The 20,414-nt window shown below is 35.4% G+C and overlaps 1 protein-coding gene across 2 annotated transcripts in view; it reads right to left on the reverse strand.

Annotated features, from left to right (window-relative positions):
* LOC145987711 (puratrophin-1-like) overlaps window positions 1–20,414 on the reverse strand; it is a 984,553-nt gene that overhangs the window by 10,576 nt on the left and 953,563 nt on the right. For both annotated transcript variants that reach the window (XM_083122282.1, XM_083122283.1), the window contains exons 18-24: window positions 19,021–19,194; window positions 16,685–16,774; window positions 13,014–13,235; window positions 10,592–10,735; window positions 7,818–8,031; window positions 6,734–6,850; window positions 2,700–2,933 (exon numbers count right to left, since the gene is read on the reverse strand). In XM_083122282.1, the coding sequence (XP_082978408.1) occupies window positions 2,700–2,933; window positions 6,734–6,850; window positions 7,818–8,031; window positions 10,592–10,735; window positions 13,014–13,235; window positions 16,685–16,774; window positions 19,021–19,194 (1,195 nt within the window). The remainder of the gene's footprint in view (window positions 1–2,699; window positions 2,934–6,733; window positions 6,851–7,817; window positions 8,032–10,591; window positions 10,736–13,013; window positions 13,236–16,684; window positions 16,775–19,020; window positions 19,195–20,414) is intronic.

The following is a 20,414-nucleotide window of genomic DNA, read 5'->3' on the forward strand; positions in this document are numbered from 1 at the left end:
AATTAAATAGGACTAAGGACATGCTGCTAGAAGAATTCCATGCACACACTACATAATTCATTTGTTTTATATGAATTCTAAGGTGAAAACCAACAAGTGTAATATGTCAAATTAAAGATAAGCGTTTACACTACAATATTTGTTTGGAACATTTTCTTCTCAGTTGCCTAGATTATTAATAAATCAATGATAAATATAAAATTAATAGTAAAAAATAAGATTATTTTTTACTAATCTGTGATTCACTACTTAACGGTTGCTCCTATCGAAAAACTAAAGATAACATTAAATATAGAACATATATCAAGCTTTCATTTAAAAAAAAGTTACTTGAGATGGGGCCCTTGGTTTCAGAAATATAGTCATTATTTCAAATGTCGACATCCGCCATCTTGGATTGGCAGCCATTTTTATTAGCTACCACTTTGAGATGGCAATCATGGTTTCTTGACATCCATTCATAACCATGTAACTGTGGTATAAAGGAAAATTAGTACCCCTAAATTTACCGAATTCTTGATTTTGGCCACTTGGCCCATAGACTAAATTATTATTTGCTGTGGTAAACATGAAAAAAAAGGTACAAGCAGATGTTTTATTCTCCGTAGACATGAAAAATTGCAACTTTTGTTAAAGGGGGGAGGAGTGACAAGGCTTAGCATTAAGCATCCATAGTACAGGGGCAAAAAGTAGGAGGGAATTGCCCCTCTAATCGCCACCACTGTGTGCATTTTCTTTTGTTTAGAGGTTTAAAAAACATCACAGACTTGGACAAAGGGAAATTGACAGAAAACATGTTTCAAACATGCCAGTCATTGAATTGTTTAGTCACGAAACTGAGTAAATACCTCTGTGGGATATAAAAATCCTGTAAAACCTAAAAAAAAGTTCTAACAAGCAAAATAGGTTATTTTAGGTATTATAAAACTTCGTCGGTTGTTGAGTTTTTTAATAACTTGTTTTTTTTATTTACATGCAAAGTAAAAAATAGGTTAAAAACCTAAAATCCAAGGTCTAATTATTGTACGTATATGCATATTTTCTAACAAGCTAGAACAGGAAGGGGCAGGGGGCATGTGCTGAGGTAAAGAGTACACATCATGGGATACTGTGAAATGAAAGTATTGTCGCTATGTTTAATTAATAATATGCATTATCAGTTGAAAATAGTACTAAAAATGTTCTTGCTCGCTTCACTCGCACTGTGGTCATTTATTTAAGAGTCAATTTACATCTGTACTTATTACTACTACTTCAGACAGGCAAGAGTGCATGCACCCATGCAATGCATTCTCACAGATATTTCATCGACGAATTGGGCACCCCCCTCCCCCAAGATAATCTGCGAGTTACAAATAGGGCACGAAAATATTGCACAAGTGTTCCTAATTTCTTTATAACTAGCTTAAGAATTGCATGAAACAACCCCTGGTAATAATATGTTTAAATTTTGTGTTTTTCAATGTCATCTCTTGTGTTTGTCTAACGATTGATTAAATCAAGTACTGAACATTATTGGAAAGCAATACTTGAAACGTTAGACTGAATATTAACATTATCACAAAAATATATTTTCCATCTTTTCTAGCATTTGACATCTTATTTGAACCAATTTAATTAGGGCGAACAATTTAAAACTGTCCAAAATATGCATTTAATATTCCCAAACTTAACCCCCCCCCCCCAAAGGAAAAATCCTGGATAAACCCCTTTATACAGAGACAAGCATGTCTGGATGCTAACACTCTGGTACAATAACTTACTGCAGGTTAGCACAGAAGGTACAGAGCCACAGACTGTGACTATCTTCTTCATTAACTCCCATATGGATTGCTATAATGCTTAGTCTGGAAATTGTGGGTCTTAGTTTGGAAAAGTCAGGGAATTTTGTTTATATAAAATAGCAGACACACTGATTTTCCGAGAGTAGTTTGTACCCAGAATGCTTTGTTGATCTTTAAACTGTACGAGTGGACCTGAGGCAAGTTCAGGGATTGCTTTGAGGTCAGTAAAGCAATTTTAGCTGCAGTGCTGGGAAGAGAGAGAGATATTGTTCAGTTTTAGGGCACTGAAAATCAGTTTCCAGATAATGAAACTTTATCCTTAATATTTAAGATGATACAGGGTGGAGAAATAAGTATACACTGCAGACGAGATTATTAAATTATGAAAACATTCAATGTTAAAATAATAAAACTTTATTAGTTATTTCCTGTAGCCGTGGTGGTCTAGTTGGTAGAGCATCTGGCTGCCACGCAGGAGACTGAACTTTTCCAGCCTTGTCCCTGCATAAAGCAGCTCATCCAGCCTCAATTCAATGGGTACTTGGGTGCAACTCTGGGGGTAAAGGTGGCCAGAGCATAGTGCTGGCCTAAAATTCCCTAAAATGTGCCTTCGTGCTATGTGCATGGGAAACTACCTTTACCATTATTTTCTATGTTTATATGTGAATCAAATTATGAATGTACATTATTCATATTTGGGGAATAAAAGATGTGGGTTGTATTTTTCCCGTGGATGGTGGCCCAAAATTAAGAGAACTTCTACAAGTAAGTTTCATGGAAAAAGTTTGATTACATGTATTCATTTAATGTATATTATATTATGAACTTTTTGTATAATATGGTTGAGTGTAAGACAAAGCATGAGCCTTCATCTTCGCCATACAAAAAAAAAGGTTAATAATAATAATACTTTACCCATTGAGCACTGGCTTTGCAGAGTAACTGATCTATGGTGCAGCCTGGGACTCTCGATTGGTTCAAAGGCCAGGTTCAGTGTTCCACACCCTCCGCTGGCATAAGAAGATTGACTGCTGCTACTGCTTCCACCTGATGAAGAGCTGCTCACAGAGATTATGGAATGAGGTCTCTTGTTGCTCCGCAGGTGATCTCCTGCAGACACGGCAATTGAGTTTCGGAATCTAGGGGCAGCTGGAAAAAGAAAATAAGATAGGTTTCTTTTGTAATAGCTCTTCGTGTCTATATATATCTGTAACATTTTCATACAGGTCAACCATGCAAACAATATCATATAAAGCCCAATTTCCATTGTTTGAGCTGCCGTTTTAGGTACACTTGATGCACAAATAGGCTAATCGGGACTAGACCTACAGTTTAATGTGAGATCCAAACCACCAACGGGTATCAAACCTTGTTGCTTCTTGATTAAAAGGTGATGATGTTACCAGTATGCAGTTTCCACTGTTTTCAGAGTGTGTAAAATAACAAGTATAAATATTGCAGTGTATTGTATTTCTCTTATTTTACATGTCTTCTGCTTCTTTATATAGGTTAATGATTATCTAACAAAATTGATGAGGGTCCGCTCAAAGAAATGCCCATGCAGTGAGTTGAACCCTCAAGAGTTTTATCCGCCAAGTTAGCAAATATTACAATATGAAATATCCTGTAAAGCAGGATGTCTGGATATCGGATGATGTATCCAAAGCAATTTCACACTGGCAATCAGCATGTCACTTGAGAATCAATTGTAGTATGGTGGACTGATACGAAACTTTTGCTCATTTAAAATTAACTGACAACAGATATTCTACTGATCTCTTATAAAATTGCAAATGTTCTTTGAAGAATATAAAATGTTCATTAATCTCATTAATTAATGTTTGTAAATAAGTAATTGCAATGGGATTTATGATTGGAAAAAAATATTTATACATTTACTTTGCAAAACTATGATGAAATAAGATGGAATTTTGTACATTATATATATATATATATATGTGTGTGTATGCACGCACGCACGCATAGATATATCCATAATTAGGTCGTTAGGGCATCTGACTACTATGCGAGAGACCCAGGTTTGATCCCTGGCGGAGGAGAACCGGGATTTTTTCCACCTGTTCAAGCGGCTCCGGTGCCCACCCAGCATCGTATAAAGTAGGTACCTGGAGGAAACTCTGGGGGGTAAAGGCAGCCAGGGGCATTGTGCTGATCACATCACCCCCGCCTTCGGCCGTGATCAAGAAAGGTGGGGCCCTAACTCCACCCCCCCCCCCCCATACGCCTTCATGGCGTTATGCATATATTGGATCCATAAAATTATTGGCAATTTTATGGACATGACTATAATAGCCAACACTATTTGATTATTGCTTGATCTTAATTCCCAACATCCAGTGATAAGTACAGTACAAGGTAGTTTTTCCATGTTATTTGTTGCATAATCCTCATTTGAGAACATGTAGTGATGAAGAGTGAATGCCATGTAACTTTCGTTTAAAAAAGACCATTGTTTTAACAAGATTTAAAATAGGCAGGATGCAACAGGTTTGCGGGTAACATTTAACCACCCAGGTTACTTGACTTCAGGGCTACCTTAAACTAATGTTTACAAGGTTAGCGTGACAAGCATCGAGCACACATATGGTGGTGTCATTACAGTTAAGCCTAACATGCTACAAAGTATGTAGACGGAAGTTGAATATCACCTGGATGTTTGCCATGGCACCAAAGAATGTTGCATGCAGTGGCAAATAATTCTACTAACAAACATTGAATTATAAAGAGTAAGAAAAAATTCTATTTTATGTATAACATTATATTATTTCTGGATACCTATCACTAGATCCTATTTATATCTTATACATGCCTATATATCAGACTTTGGAACAGACTTTTTACAAATATTTTATTTTAGAAGTCAAGAATGAACTGTAAACAGGCTGTTCTTTTCTTTACTAATTTTCATGAAGTTATAAAGTTCATGTGAGTAAATATGAAAATACAGAGGCAGGAAAATTTTAAGTAAATGCTTATACTTGAAAAGGTTTCATTACGCAAGACATTTGCTCATAACAAATATGCGAATTAAGATTTTATTTATACTACTTTAGCAAACCACATTGTTCATTGCTGTTGAAATATACAAAAAAAAATTATAAATATTAATTTTTCAATATTCATTACCTGAAAGAGTAACTGCGTTGGTTACCTTTCTCAAAGTAACTGGTTACAGTTACCATTACTTGAAGAAAGTTACAAGTAACTTTTACTAAGACCACTAAAGTATGTAACTTGTATCTGCATCACAAATAACTTATTACTTCCAAACAATGATGTAATACATGCAGTGCTCAAAGTGGAACTTCCTAGCTTGTAGGATGTTTGTTTAGATCTACATAGAGACAATGCCGTTATGTGGGGGATGCCTATGCAAATTATCCTAGCTGAGGGGGGATGCTATATGAAAATTTTCTTAATTAATAGGGAGTAGCATGTGTCCTTCCCCACATTTGAACACTGAATAAAACATGTAATATACGAAGGTTACAGCAAAAGTCATGGTAACTATTTTTTTTCATGATAATGCGGGTCAGGCAAGACATTTTATTATATGCATGCAAAGGTCATGATATATGCTAACGTTTAATGTATGAATTTTGAGCAACATAGAGATCTGTATCAGGATATAGAAAAAGAATAAATAAGAAACATCAATTGTCCATCATCCTGAACATTAAATCTCGGCAGTTGCTTCTCTTCCATGGCTGAATGCTGCTGCCCACCTCGCAACAGTTCGGTATGGTGGAGCTTCTCTCGCATTCCTTCCACGGAGAACTGTTATTTTCACATAAGAATGCTGTTCACGCCAGGTCACATTCATCCTGCACGACTGTTACATACTGACTTCCCACTTCCCTCAGTCCAATGTCTTGGCAGCCACTGGCATCTAGTGGCATCACAATATTTTAAAATTTCTTGCCTGACCCACATTATCGTGGAAAAAAATGGTTGCCACAACTTTTGCTGTAACCCTCGTATATTACCAAACATTTCATACACACCCTGAATACGTGTCATCAAATGATTTGCAAATTGTTTTGTCTTACCTGTGCATTTACAGCTTTTAAAAACAATATACATACAAAGGACAGAATATTGGTAATACTGGGAGAGGACTTATATCAGATAGTCACGAATGTGAAATGCATTGCAAGGACCATTAAAACATCCACCTGTAAATATATTACATCTTGCAATACTGTAGCAAAGACTAGAGAAAACAAGTGAATATACTACGTATTGCACGATTAATTTAGTGTGTCTATAATTTCCTAACTGGATATCTACGGGGTAATCCATTGTTATGGGTGAGACACACTGACTACATTTTTTATATTAAAGTAACTATTCCAATGATACTTAAGCAACATTGCACAGAAACTGTAAGAAAAAATGACATATGAAGCTTAACACTGTTGATTAACATAACTATCCTTAAAATACTACTACCAGATTTCTAGCTATAAATGAACAATTTTGTGTCACGGGTGGGACAGAAATTCACTTAATAAGAAATTTAATTTCTGTCAATTTTCAAATTATGCAAAATAAATTATTTAAGACAAACAGAGAAGGTAATTGACCTTTGAATATTCTAGTGGAGTTGAGGGGGAAATGTAACAATTGAAGGAGAATTTTCTTTTTTGTGTCACGGGTGGGACACAATATAAAACACAAATAAATCTGAAAGTTATAATAAACTAGCAATATGTAAAATAACATACTATGTTCCAACTTAATTATGTATAATACTTGAATTTTTATGCAAATGAAAACTTTATCATATCTTGTGAGCGAACAATCTAAAGTTACAGCATTGCATTTAAATTTAAAAATTGAGGATCAGGGGACACTTTCACATGAAATGCCCCCTATCTATCATAGTAGCTTGTTCAAGACATATATATATATTTTCATATACTTACTTTTGTTGAGTTGAGCTATACTAATTGACCTGTCGTTTATCTGATCAGCACTTGGGCGAATGTCTAAGCAGGGCTTGTTGCCAATTCCCATGGAAGACATTTCAGCAAGGCGCACCTCTGAAACGATGAAAGAGGATTACAATGTATCAAAAATATAAAAATTAACAACATAACAATAACCTGCCACAGATGTCAATTCAGATTGCATGTTAATTTCAAATTGTTCAGAATACAGTAGTTACATATGTTGCATTGTGCAATACTATACCATACTAATCCACCGGAATTTTGTTTACAAATATTTACTTTTATTTACAAGATGATAATAATATGCATTATGTTAGAAGTGGTTGGAAAAAAAATCTGCTTTTTTGGGGAAAACAATGAGAGTTTTTTCTTCAACTTTTTTGATTGGGCTTTTTTCGCCTTTTTCACAAAAGTGTCTCAAATCAATGAAAATACAGGAGTTGGCAGCATTCTCCCTCTTCCATGGTTTTAGTTTACCTCCCTACTGTAAAATACACACTCATTTCTAAATATAAAATACAATTTATAATATGAAATTCATAGATAGACATAAACAGTGTTTTCAAGAAAGCTGGCTTTTTCGAATGGGTGGTTCTTTCCGAGTGTTATATTTAATAAGCCGATCAAAATATGAAGATATCTATGTAGTATAAACATATTCACATAACTAGAATAGTTTTGTACGTGTTTTTAATAGAACGTAATAGTATGATATGATTTTCAACATTTGAATTTGTTATACGAATATGTACATGAAGCAAAAAAAGATGATTCAACACAAACAGCAGAAGCAAAAAATCGGGCAAAATCAGAACTGGCTTGGTTGCTCCATTGTTAGAGAAGTGGCATAATATGCCAGAGACCTGGGTTTGAGTCATGGTTGAGCCTGATTATATTTTTCACTTAAATTACTACATAATTCATAGCTTCATTTGCATTGTATCAGGTGTCATTATCTACAGTCCCCTTGGTGGACGAGAGTGCATCGACTCGTGATGTTATATATAATAATAATAATAATTAAAATTTAAAAAATGCAGCCTTCCACTACATTTACCTCTGTTTCTTAGCGCCTGCTTCCACAGCAACTTTGAAATCTCCTCTGACCATGCAGTCTTTATCTCCTCCGACATGGACTGCAGCATGAAGGTGTCATGTGGCTTTCTCTTCCGGAACCAGATTTCAAACTTGGTGGTGCTGTCTCCAACCTGAGCAGTTAAGCCTATGTCCGTCATTTTCATGCTGTGCTTGTAGATATAAATGTCAAGGTTCTGTAAAAAAAAGACAATGCTTTCAATTTTCGCAACACTTAACTTTTGCTTCTCAAAATCACATTGGATTGTTGTTTCTCTTCTATTAGAAACAATATACAGCAGAAGCTCGATTTTACTTTTCCGGCATTATACATTTACAGTGTTCCCACTTATTTTGCAAATCACATTGGTAGACTACTTGGACTGCAACTCCTAAATAAGTTTCCAGCCCACTCTATAGTACTTTAACATGATAAAATAAGGGTTATTTATTCAACATTGGATGCTAATCATAAAATCAAGTTTATTCAACATAATTGAAAATAAATGACCAAAAATGAAAGAACAATTTTACACTACTTGGGAAGAAAAGTTAAATAAATGTTTTTTTCAATTCCAATTGTGGTAAGAAAAAAGCATTCAATTTCCCTGATTTCTGTAACTTTTCAAGATTTTCTGTAATTTACAAGTCAGTGAGTCACAACAAAACATCAAATTTTACACTTTCTGCATTTTAAGTTAATCTTTAGCCTCAGATCCTGAAGAACTTATAATTGTGGTTTCATGTATGGCTTTGTCACTTTTCTACCCGTTTCTGTATAAATGATAATGGCATACCTTCTATGGTATTCTTACCGTGATGACATTTCAGCCCTGAAAGTGACTGAAATATGGAAAGAGGAACCAGAATAAAAAGGAAAATTTAGTCAAGATAATAGCAATTAGTACTTGTTACCATTTATTATCAAAAGTCTCTGGTTTGATTCTTGGTAGTTTTATGTAATTCAGAGCTCACATTGACTTTCACATCCAGACTCTAGATTCACATAATTTAAAAACAATCTGACAATATATTTTCTTTTAATATTAATAAAGTTCTCTTTGAGGGTAACAAAGTAGGAAACTTTGTCATTTGCTTATTTTATATTGCTTCTTTACCTCTTGAGCTTAACTGCAATGATGGGGATGAATGATTACATGAAACTGATAAAAGGAGAAACACTTCCAGTGGAACCCTTATTTTATGTTCCTGGACTTCACATTTTCTCGCATTCCATTGATTCTTCATGGTCCCAATGGAGGCAAATGTTACAGAATTTTCCCAGATATTATACTTTCCCACATTTTGAGATTTATTCACTTTGGTAACCTGAGAGACTGAATATCAAGATTTCATTGTACACTTATTTTGCTAGAGTTTACAATTCAAAATTGATTTTTTTTTCTTTTTTTTCACTCTCATTTTAAAAAAATTGTTAGCTGTGCCTATAGTTTTAATTTTATTGAACATCTATGTCCTTAGCTACTCAATGGCTAAATGCTAACAGGTATGGAACCAAGTTGCCTCAGTCTCCAAGCATCTTGAGTGTTGGACTCACAATCATGTCACCGATGGTCCCTGATTTGTGTCCTGGCTTAAGTGAGTGTCCCTTAATCAATTTCCTTTAATAATCATATTTCATTGTCACAATTAGCATACAGAGGAAGAAAAATAATGTACAATAAGAAATATAGATACAGAACCAATTACAAGTATAACTTTCTTTTTCATTATTAATACAGGGTGACAATTAATGAACTATATGAAATAAAACCATCATAATTTCGGAATGGTTCACATGATGATGTCCAAACTGCGTGGCTGGCCACAGGGCATGATGGGAATTTGTATGCGTATGCGCACGCAACGTGTTGAATGTCGGCCATTTGCAAGTGAAAATGTCCTGGAGGAGTATTTTGGGGACTGCATTCTGGCTCTGGGGTACCCAGAGGCCACTGGAAGGGGGCTATGTTAAGGACAAGGTGTACAGAAATAACCCCAAAACCACTGCCGAGCTGGAAACCACCATTCAGGAGGTCATCGACAGCATCGACACTTCAGCGGGTCATGCAGAATTTTGCTGTTCGTCTACGCCACGTCATCGCCAGAGATGGCAGACATATCGAACATGTCATAACCTAAATCCGAATGTCTGTAGTGCCGTTTACATGTGCAATACAGTTTGTGTACTACGTGGTTTGTCACTAATTTCTGTTTTATTTCATATAGTTCATTAATTGTCACCCTGTATGTGTGTCTTACTTGTGCATTTTACCCTTGCATACAACAATTAATTTCAATTTTCTCTAGTCCAAATTTAACACTAACTGCCAGGTGTATCAAATTGATGTCGGAGATATTTGCAAAAAACTTATTTTGGGTGCCATTTTTTCCAAGATGGCAGCCAAATCCAGGGTGGTAGAGGGGCTGAAAATTAATATGTTGTTAAGACCCCTTTTATGAAGATAATAAAATTTGTTCCAGCTTTACCTGATTTCTTTTCTTATTGGACCTCCTTATTGACTGGCCTAGTTTAAAGTTTCTGCATACATATAAAATAAAAACAAGCGAAACTACTTTTTTACTACAAGATGTGAATAATGGAAAGAAAAAAATTTAAAAAGTGTATACAGGTCGTGAGCATCATAATTATAAATAACATCAAAATATCTCCATCCTCCCACAAGAAAATGCAAAATTCGGTCATGCGGTTAAAGTGTTAAATAAAATTAATGCTCTATATTCTCTTTTACTTACCTTGCGATCAGGGAATCTTCTAGCCTTGCTGAACAGGATGAGTTCTTCAAAGAGGAAAACATGTCGAAGGCACTTCTTCCCTTTCCCCTGCCAGACTAGAAACTCGTTTTGACGTAGTAGTCTGCCCTGTTCCTTCACATTCACCTTGAATTAAAAGTTTAGCTGTTAAATTTTTATATTCTACGTATCACCATAAACTGGGAGTTTGATTTCCTGCACAGCCACTAAGTTTCACAGCTACCAAGTATGGATATTGCAAGGTTGTCCACCAACGCACAGCACAACCTGCTGTTTACCAAATTTTGTGTATTATTGCTTGTTCCACATTTCATTGATTGATTTGGTGTTTTCAGTCCACTTTATGCACAGTAAGGTTATTTGGGACTGGACCTACAGTTTAAAGTGGGTTCTGAACCACTATGCACGTATCGAACCTGAGACCCCTTGATTACAAGACAAGGATGCTACCACTGCGCCATCGAGAAGGCCATTTTAGTCTGTGTTGTTTTTTTAATTGTGTAGTACATGTGGTACAGCCGAAGTGAAATTTACAATGAAACAAAGTGCTCATGCAGTTTACACATGAAGTATGCAGAAGATATCAGAATGAATTTCCAAGGGAAAAAATTTCAAATCCGTGTACAGCATTGTAATAACATTTAGGGAGATGGGGAACATATTAGACATGAAGCTGAAGCAGAAACAGCCATGTCCTCACAAAGAATGGGCATGAAAAGCTAAGAAAGCATAGGTGGTCGAAGTGGTAGACTGCAGGAAACTTGGTTTCGATTCCCAGGGTAGGTGATATCAGCTGGATTTTTTTCCGCCAATGTCCCTGCATAGATCAGCTCTGGTACTCACCCAGTATGTAATCAATGGGTATTTGAAGCAACCCTGGGGATTAAAAACAACCAGAGCATGATGCTGATCGTATTACCTCCAGTATTGCCAATATCGAGAATGTTTTTTTCAATTCAAATTTGTTTTGTAGGAAAAGAACCCAAAAAATAGTTTATGGGAGAAAAAGCGTACCTGCTTTAGTACTTCAATCATGTGAGCAAAGAATAGGTACCCTATCCTTCCATGCTATTGTATTGATGACGGGACTAGTTCCTCTGAACAGAATAAGACACCACCAAATTCTCAAGACTTTCAGGTCCAATTTACAATGCCAATAATAGGGTATCTAATGCTAGTCTAAATCAACACCTTCACAAAAGAACACAATATAATTATAGATTTCACCCTATTAAAAAATAACCCATTTAACAGTACTACAATTAAAACCAAACGCTTCCACTCTGTTCCCTCATATATCTATGGCAGCTGACATGACTAACCAGACACATTTAAATACAGGGTGTCCAAAATGTCACGCAGCCGAGACTTTGAACATACATAACTTTTGTACAGAAAGCGATAGAGACATCACACTTTATTAACTTTGTCTATGTGAATATTTTTGAAACATTAAATATGAAAATCATGCTCTTCATGAACGTTCAATGTGTGGAAAAAATTTCCAAGGTCTAAATAAAGTTCTTGCACCAAGTAAAAATACACATGGATAAAAGACAGCTGTGGAGTCGCTTGCAAAATTTTTCTGTGTATTGATTGTCTGTGCATATTTATCGAATTGATAAAAGAACGATAAAATTTCACTCATTTTTATGCATTACAGACAATTTATGGGGTTATTTATGGCATATTCATTAAAAAGTGTTTTTTCTTTCTTTTTAAATTATGAAATGTACTTGCAACATTGGTCATTTCAGAGGGCAGGGAATTACCAGGTGTGCCCCACATCTGGCTATGTTATTCAGACAATACCCAGATTAATGAAAATATTTTAAATTTATCGTACAAAAAAGATAGATAGGTTAGTTTTCCTGCCCTCTGAAATGACCAATGTTGCAAGTATATTCCGTATTTTTTTTTTAAAAAAATCATACGTTTTAATGAATATGCCATAATTAACCCCATAAATTGTTTGTAATGCATAAAAATTAGTAAAATTTTATCGTTTTTTATGAATTCGATAAATATGCATGGAGACCACTGATACGCATCAAAAAATTTGCAAGCGACTCCACAGCTGTCTTTTATCCATGTTTGTTTTTACTTAGCAAAACAACTTTTTCTTACTCCTTTACTTTTTCCGCATACTAAACGTTCATGTAGAGCATGATTTTCTTGTTTAATATTCCAAAAATATCCACACAAAGTTAATACTCAGTGTAAGATTCATGTCTCTATTTCTTTCTGGACAAAAGTTATGTATATACGAAATCTCAGTGTGTGACACTTTGGACACCTGTATAAATCCCTACCACCTAATTTACATTAAAATAATACATAATACATTGCAAACTTCAAACCAATCTATATTATTGACCAATGTGCTCTTAAAATTTGAACTTACATCACAGTCTCTTAGGGAGTCCATGGCCAGAAGGTCATTCCCATGCCGCAACTGGAACCGCACCATCTGCTCTGCCGCTTTTATATCCGAAACATCAGATTCCTTGTCTGGGCATGCTTTCATGAGCTGTTGCAACAACAAGGCATACTTCCCCATTCGTTGCACTGGCTTCAGGAGGTAACTGGCCAAGTCCATCTTATCTTTCAGCTCAAGTTGCTTGTCCTGAAAGTAAAATTACAAACAATATGTTTTACACTTTTTATAGAGTGTATGTACAGAGTGTTTTAAAAGTCAACAAAATATACCTGTTACAATAAGACAAGAACACAATAACTGCGACCTTACACATTGACATTTGTGAAACAACTGAGTTTCCTTCATGTTTTAAATATTACGTCTGGCAGGTGACCAAACAACTTGACAACAGCCTGAGAAGGAGATAACCATGACAAGTTCCAACATCTCAATACAGGGTGGCCACTCTAGGACCATGATAAAATTCAAATATATTTCCTGGTTTTCAAGGCAAACTTTCCAAAAATTCACAGCTACAAGCAGATATTTTCTCTATTTCAACCTTACGTGCCTCTCACCACTCATGCACATACACATACAAATACATTAACATCATAAAGGGTCTGTGTGATTGCAACATACCAAAAATTCAATTCAATTAAATGTATATTTAAATAAATTTAATTTAAGGTCTGGAGTTTACATTTGTCATTTCACATACTCAGACTCGAAATACATCTACAAACACAAGCCACAAATGTTACAGGATATAGTAACTACGAAAAATTGTTAATTGTATAACAATTTCAAACTCAAATTTACTCAATCAACTCGCAATAATCTTTTATCTGTCACGCAGATTGTTCTGCAACATTTGTTTACTAACAAAGTAAACGTATTGAGAGAATTCAGTTTCATTTTCCATGCAGCTTTATTTTCCTTCCTCGATAAAAATAAAAGCTAAATTGTTAAAACTTGCCTCAGGGCATTTATAAATAAATATCTATAAATTCAAAGGGGTTAATAAAAAGTTCAAATTCTTCACGTCTACAGAGAAAAATTGACACAGAATTTACACATAATTCCTGAGGCCAATAATTAATGCAGAATTCCCAGCGAGTAGCCACCCTGCAATAGGAATGTATAATTTCCATACGAAATACCACTGCTCCTCGGCGGTCTGTGGCAGAGTTGCAACCAACTTGCTCTTCAGGTACCCCCACAGGAAGTAATCAGAAATAATTAAACCAAGTGAGTTAACAACCACTGCAACCAGAACTCCATGGTGCAACCTATTCCACCAATTCACGTTTCGAAAATGGGATAGTTTTGTTAAAGAAATAACAGTCAACTAGTGTTGCCAACAGCATGATGGAAAAATTTCCTGCAGCAAACAAAAAATGCCCATTTTATTTAAACAAAAAGTAACTGAACAGTATTAGAATCTTCTGATCAGAATGTTTAACTCAAAATGTTCCTCCATCAGGTTTTGAAAGAGACAAAATTGAAGAGTGGATGCATATTGTGCAAGCTCACGTGTAAACAAATGGTTAGCCCTCGAGCAGTTTTGGTCAAACCTGCCATGTTTGTGTAAGAGCACTCTAATATGCACTTGTGGACTGCAGAGCAAGCAGCTGTACTGTAGTGTTGTAAGAGGAACCGAAAGGAGGAAGGCAGGAGAGCTTTGTCCATCACGTTCATTCCAGAAGAAACAGGAGGTGGTCCTGTGAAAATGTAGCATTTTTTTACCTCTCAATGCAAGTGACTCTCCACTCCTGCTTATTGTGTGGCATGCAGATCAGAAGCTTGCACTGCATGGAGTACTCACTGCCCTCGACAAGTGAGTTATTCCAACTAGTGGGAGCAGTGGCAGATAAACGACAGGAGTGAATGACCTTTTCTGGCACAGAAGGAATCATTGAAGGTTTATCCTTAGTTTTAGAATCCATTTCTGTGTGTGTTCATATGATTGTTTGATTTATTTTATTTTGCTTTTCTGCCACTTTGGGCTAATCACGAAGATAAGGATGAGTGATGATATGATGAAATAGAGAAACTGATGAAGGGACACTCACAAAGAACACCGATGTCGGGATTCGAACCCAGGATCCCTGATGTCATAGCATAATAGATTCTATTCCTGTAGTTTACGGTTATTACAAGCATAAGAAAACAGTTTTTCGTTGTGACATTTCAGGAGAACACACGCTCCCTTCATCAGACATTTATTTTCATATTGACTAAAGATACAGTTATAACAATGGTTAGCAATTTTTTAAACAAAAAGAATCCTTTATATAATGGATGTTGTCAATGTTACATTGTTGTAATATAGCAACCTAACTGTGAAAAGATGCAGTCTGTTTTAATTTTATTTCACATAAAAAAAATTCATCACATTATTTTTTATTTAAAATTATGAATCCCAAATATCATCAGGTAATTCAAAGTCATCATTGTTTTCACAAAGTCTCTTGATGTTTTCTGTTACATTAAATTTTAAAGATGGTGGCTTACTACAGGAATATAATTCTACAATGCAAGCAATGCGTACATACAAGAAAAACTATAATATATTCTACTTATTAAACATAACAATGAAAATATAATAACCATTTTTTTTAGCCCAGTTATAATTAATATTTAGTAGGATATTTATTAATAACCCTATTTATTAACAAATTAATGAATCAAATATTATTTGAAGGGCAAACCCTAGAAACAACATGAACATTTATACCAAGAACAAACATTCTGAAAATAAATTACTAAACAATATGAAACCAACCCTAAACCATCTCACTGTGCTAACCACTGCACCATAGAGATCGGCTGTGTGATCATATACCTATATGACATTACTGGTCATGGGCTACACCCTTGAAAGAAAGGAGCTTTTTGAGTAAAAAACACCATCCCTTTTCTCTTTGTAGCAGCTTTTAAAAAAAACACAACAATGAGGAAAAGCATTAATTCACTTCATTTTCCCCCATTCAAAACTATTTCTTAAGTAGCTGAAACAGTGTTCTTAATGCGAGGGGAAGTCAGTAAGTAGGATACAAACTGATGTTTGATAGCTGTTCAGTTCACAACAGAACGAACAGTGCGGTAGGTGGAGGAGATGATTCGAACTGACATAAGAGAATTGATGAATTAGGGCTGCTACTTCTTGAACATCCACCTTATATCCCAGACTTTCAACTTTTTTGGGTCGCTAAAAAATCACTTTGGCAGCAAATGTTTTGCAGATGATGAAGATAGCAGCCCAAAGACTTTTATACAGCAGGTTTTTGGTAACTGATAAAGGGATGGGATAAGTGTATCAATGTTGGTGGAGATTATGTTGAAAAATAAAAATGTGTAGTAGCTTTTTTAATAAGCATTTGTGACCTGCTTACTGACTTACCCTCTTAATACACTTATGGCCAACTATTTTAGTTCAACTGCGTACAAATTTAAAACATCAATTTAATATATTTACTAACTCATGTGTTTAACTGTGAGGAAGATTTATTTAACATCGTTCATCAATCAAACCCAGGCTTGTGCAGCATGTCATGATTATTTAATTCCCAAGTGATGTGTGTTCCCTTTTGCTTCAACATGAAATCTCCCTAAAACAACAGAATGCAGAAGAACTGTGTTGTTTTACTTACTTTGAAGAAATGGGTTCCATACTCCGACATCAAAGAGTCAGACTTGGGTTTATTCTTGTTGTATAGTGCATATAAGTAGAACTTCTTCTCCTGTAATACAAATAGACAATAATAGACTTAATGGAAGTTACTTATTTTATTATGAAATGCAGAAGTTTTCTAAAATATAAAAATATACTACTACATGCCAACATAAAAAGGACTTGTCAATCATTAGTCGAGAAAGATAATGTCATCTGGGGAACTAATTGCAACAGAAATGAAACCAACTGCCTCTACCACACACTGACCTGTTCGCCGCCATCTTAAAAAAGTTGCACCAAAAATTAAAAGTGAAAAACATAATATCTTGAAAACGATGCAGTGTACACAAAAAGTGGAGATAACCAAAATGAAAGAGCAGAAAATTTGCTAAATGATGGTTTTTGTTTGATAGGGCTACCATAAATCTTCATTGAATTAGAAAACTTCAAATATTTTCTTTAATTTTTAGAATTAGCGTAAAAGTTAGTTTCCGATACAAATAACAGCAAATATGTAACAAACTATGCACTTTACATCCTGAAGTCACTGGACCAAATCCATAGCTCATGATTTCCTCTAGAGAATGGTGATTTAAACACAAGTTTTCCTATTGAAATTCGCCCACTGCCGTAGAGTTACGTAATGCACATAGCACGATGCATTGAAGAGTCTTTCAGGACCAAGTCTACAAAATTGTAGAAATTTTGTAAGGCCTGCCACACACCGGATCCGACACGACGCAACGAGTAATTTTTGTTGCAAACAGACTCTGAGAACATTTAACATGGCGTTCTTATGGGCCGCCGCACACCGGACGAAACATTTGACTGAAGGTCCCAGGAATTTGGTCTCGAAGGAGCACGATGTGATAAAATGCTCTGCGCATGTGCGAATCCTTTCTTCTCAGCGCACCACCTGCATGTGACTCATCACTGTATTGTTTGACAGCACATATTATATGTAGGTTTGATGCTGCAGTCAAGGTTAAAAATGAAGCTTGATTACAAAATGTATCATACATTGTACAAGAAAAGCAATCTTCAGGCCAGTTTGATATTTATTGCTCGGTTAATAATGTGTTTGCAGTTTGCGAAAAAAAATATTTCCTTTTTTGCAGGGGTTCATCTATTGCTGGATTCATGTGTAAACCGGAAATATATTTACAAAGAAATGTACTCTCTTTTGATAGGAGATAAATTAACATCATAATGAAAAATAATTAGAAATACAATGTGAAACAAAGCTATGCAATTGGTTACTCATTTCCTCACACAAAAAAGTGTTTCCAAAGCTTCAATGGCTTTACTGAAATTTCACATTTTCACGTATTTGTTAGTGATTTTTTTTATACTACATATTTAGTTTTTGTACAAACAAAACATCAAAGTAAATAATATTTACATATAAAATGGCAAACTTCAGGGGGGTAGAAACATCCCTGGTAGTAATGAAAATTAATTTTTGTTGCTAGGAATAATTGGCTCCTATGGGGGTATCCCTGATTCCCCCTTCACAGTTACCTCATGCACACTGTCGTGTTACACCCTTCCCAACTTCATTTTTGTTAGCAATTTGTAATGTTATCTTGTCATGGAACAGTGTCATGGATGGAATTAAAGTAATCCAAACTTCTTCTTTCCTCTCGTTCTTGTATGAAGAACACAACAAGACTCATCTTGTCTAGTCGTATCACTTTGTGTATCATCATGTTGCATCATGTCGTGTTGAATCCAGTGTGGGGCTGGCCTACGTGGGAGATTTGACTATAAAGGGGGGGGGGTGACTTGTTTTGTTTTGTATTTTCATGTCAGGCTTCTTGCTCTATGGGAATTAGGTACGGGGGGGAGGGGAGGAGGTGTGACCTTCTGTGTGTGTGGAACTGTTATACACATGGTACCAAATGCATTTCAATTTCCCCAATTGTTATCAAATGTTTTGCTTGCTTGATTTGGTTTGGTTTATTTTACTTCACCTTTTCTGCCACTTTTGGCCAATTGCAGAGACGAGGATCAGTGATGATATGACGAAAGTGATAAACTGACACTCAGAATCAAAACCGAGACCCCTAGCATCATAGCGCACTGTGCTAACCACTCTGCCACAGAGGCTGGCCAAATGTTTTGCATACCATGGTAACACTACCAGAAAGTTAAAGATATGAACATCAAAATGGGTGAAGAGACATAATGCTATTTCTTCCCAATTAGATGTCCCCAACAAGCATCTGCAGCACTGATAGTTAAACCATAGTTTCCAGTAAAATGATTGCCAACTGTACACATCCACCTGAACAAAAATTAGTATTAACTTACGTATTTCAAGAAGTAATGTCCCACAGACAATGGGTTGTGTTCACAACGCTCTAGTTCCTGTAGGAAATAAGCATTGTGAAACTCATAAATCTTCTCTATGTTTCCGAATACAACATTTCTCTGCCCTCGTAATGCCTGGGGAATATCTTCTCTCATCAATTCCGGTATATAATTCTGCAAGAAATGAAAGTTTGTTTCTGTTATTTAGCAACGAACACTCTTACTTCTAGATTAGATGCAAATACAAGAATATTGAATAAATTAAGTGGGAAAAATGTCAAACAAATGCTTATGCATTACAGTAATAGGAAATTAACCAAAAACTAAGTGAAGATGACAAAAAATTGCAGTATTTCTTCTGCATGCTGGCTCTAATACAATAAGAATTTTGAGAGCTTTGCTTTTATTCAGATCTGCTTTATGTTTAGATAGGCTAATCAGGACTGGACCTAAGTTTAAAATGAGCTGTGAACCATTGTGCAAAGTGTCTTCACTGAAGATTGAACCCATAACATCTTGATTACAAGGTCAAAGAGTTAGCCACTGTGCCACCGGGGAGTGAACTGCATTTTTTATTAAAAATTCGTTCATATTCTGTTGGTTCTGATTAAGTATCTTTATTCATTTTTCTTAAAAAAAATACATCATGTTTTTTTAAAAACCATGACCACATTTCTAACTCTGAAAAATTAAAATCCAGTATGAGTTCTTCTAATGACATTTTCAGAACCATTTAGACCTGGATCCAGCCTATACCCCCGTAGAAAGTTTTACATTCCGGAAGTTTCTCTGTAGGTTCTTGTTTCAGTCCCATAATAGTAACAGAGAAAGAGTAGACCTCTTGAATTTTTTTAGATGAATTTTTAAAAATAGCAGATTGGCTTCATTTTTTATCAGTTGGCCCCAATACATAAATGTTGAGCTGGTGTTTTAAGTCCACTTTATGCACAGTAAGGCTAATTGGGACTGGACCTACAGTTTAAAGTGAGATCCGAACCACTGTGCCATGTGGCTCCACCGGGTATCGAACCCCTTGATTACAAGGTGCCATCGGGGAATCCCTACATAAATTTTGAGTCAAAATTTTTAAGTATTCTATGGTCGAGGAATCTGAAAAAGCCATCCCATTTTCTGTCAAGTACTGGATCTGCCATCTTGGAAAATGGCAGGAAAAATAGTGTTACCTATGATTTGATCCAAGTGATTAAAACATCTTGAATCAATTACTTACGTGAAATTTAGAAGATTTCGCACTTCCGCATTGCACAATTTAATGGTTCAATCCTATTAATTTCGAAGATCCACTGTCTTCATTCACAAAAGGGTATGGCGTTTGAAGCGGAGATGGTACCGCGGTACCATTAATAGGATTAATAGGATTGAACCATTAAATT

Source organism: Lepisma saccharinum, chromosome 5 (genome assembly GCF_977018435.1).
Source record: "Lepisma saccharinum chromosome 5, izLepSacc3.1, whole genome shotgun sequence".
NCBI classification, from domain to species: domain Eukaryota; kingdom Metazoa; phylum Arthropoda; class Insecta; order Zygentoma; family Lepismatidae; genus Lepisma; species Lepisma saccharinum.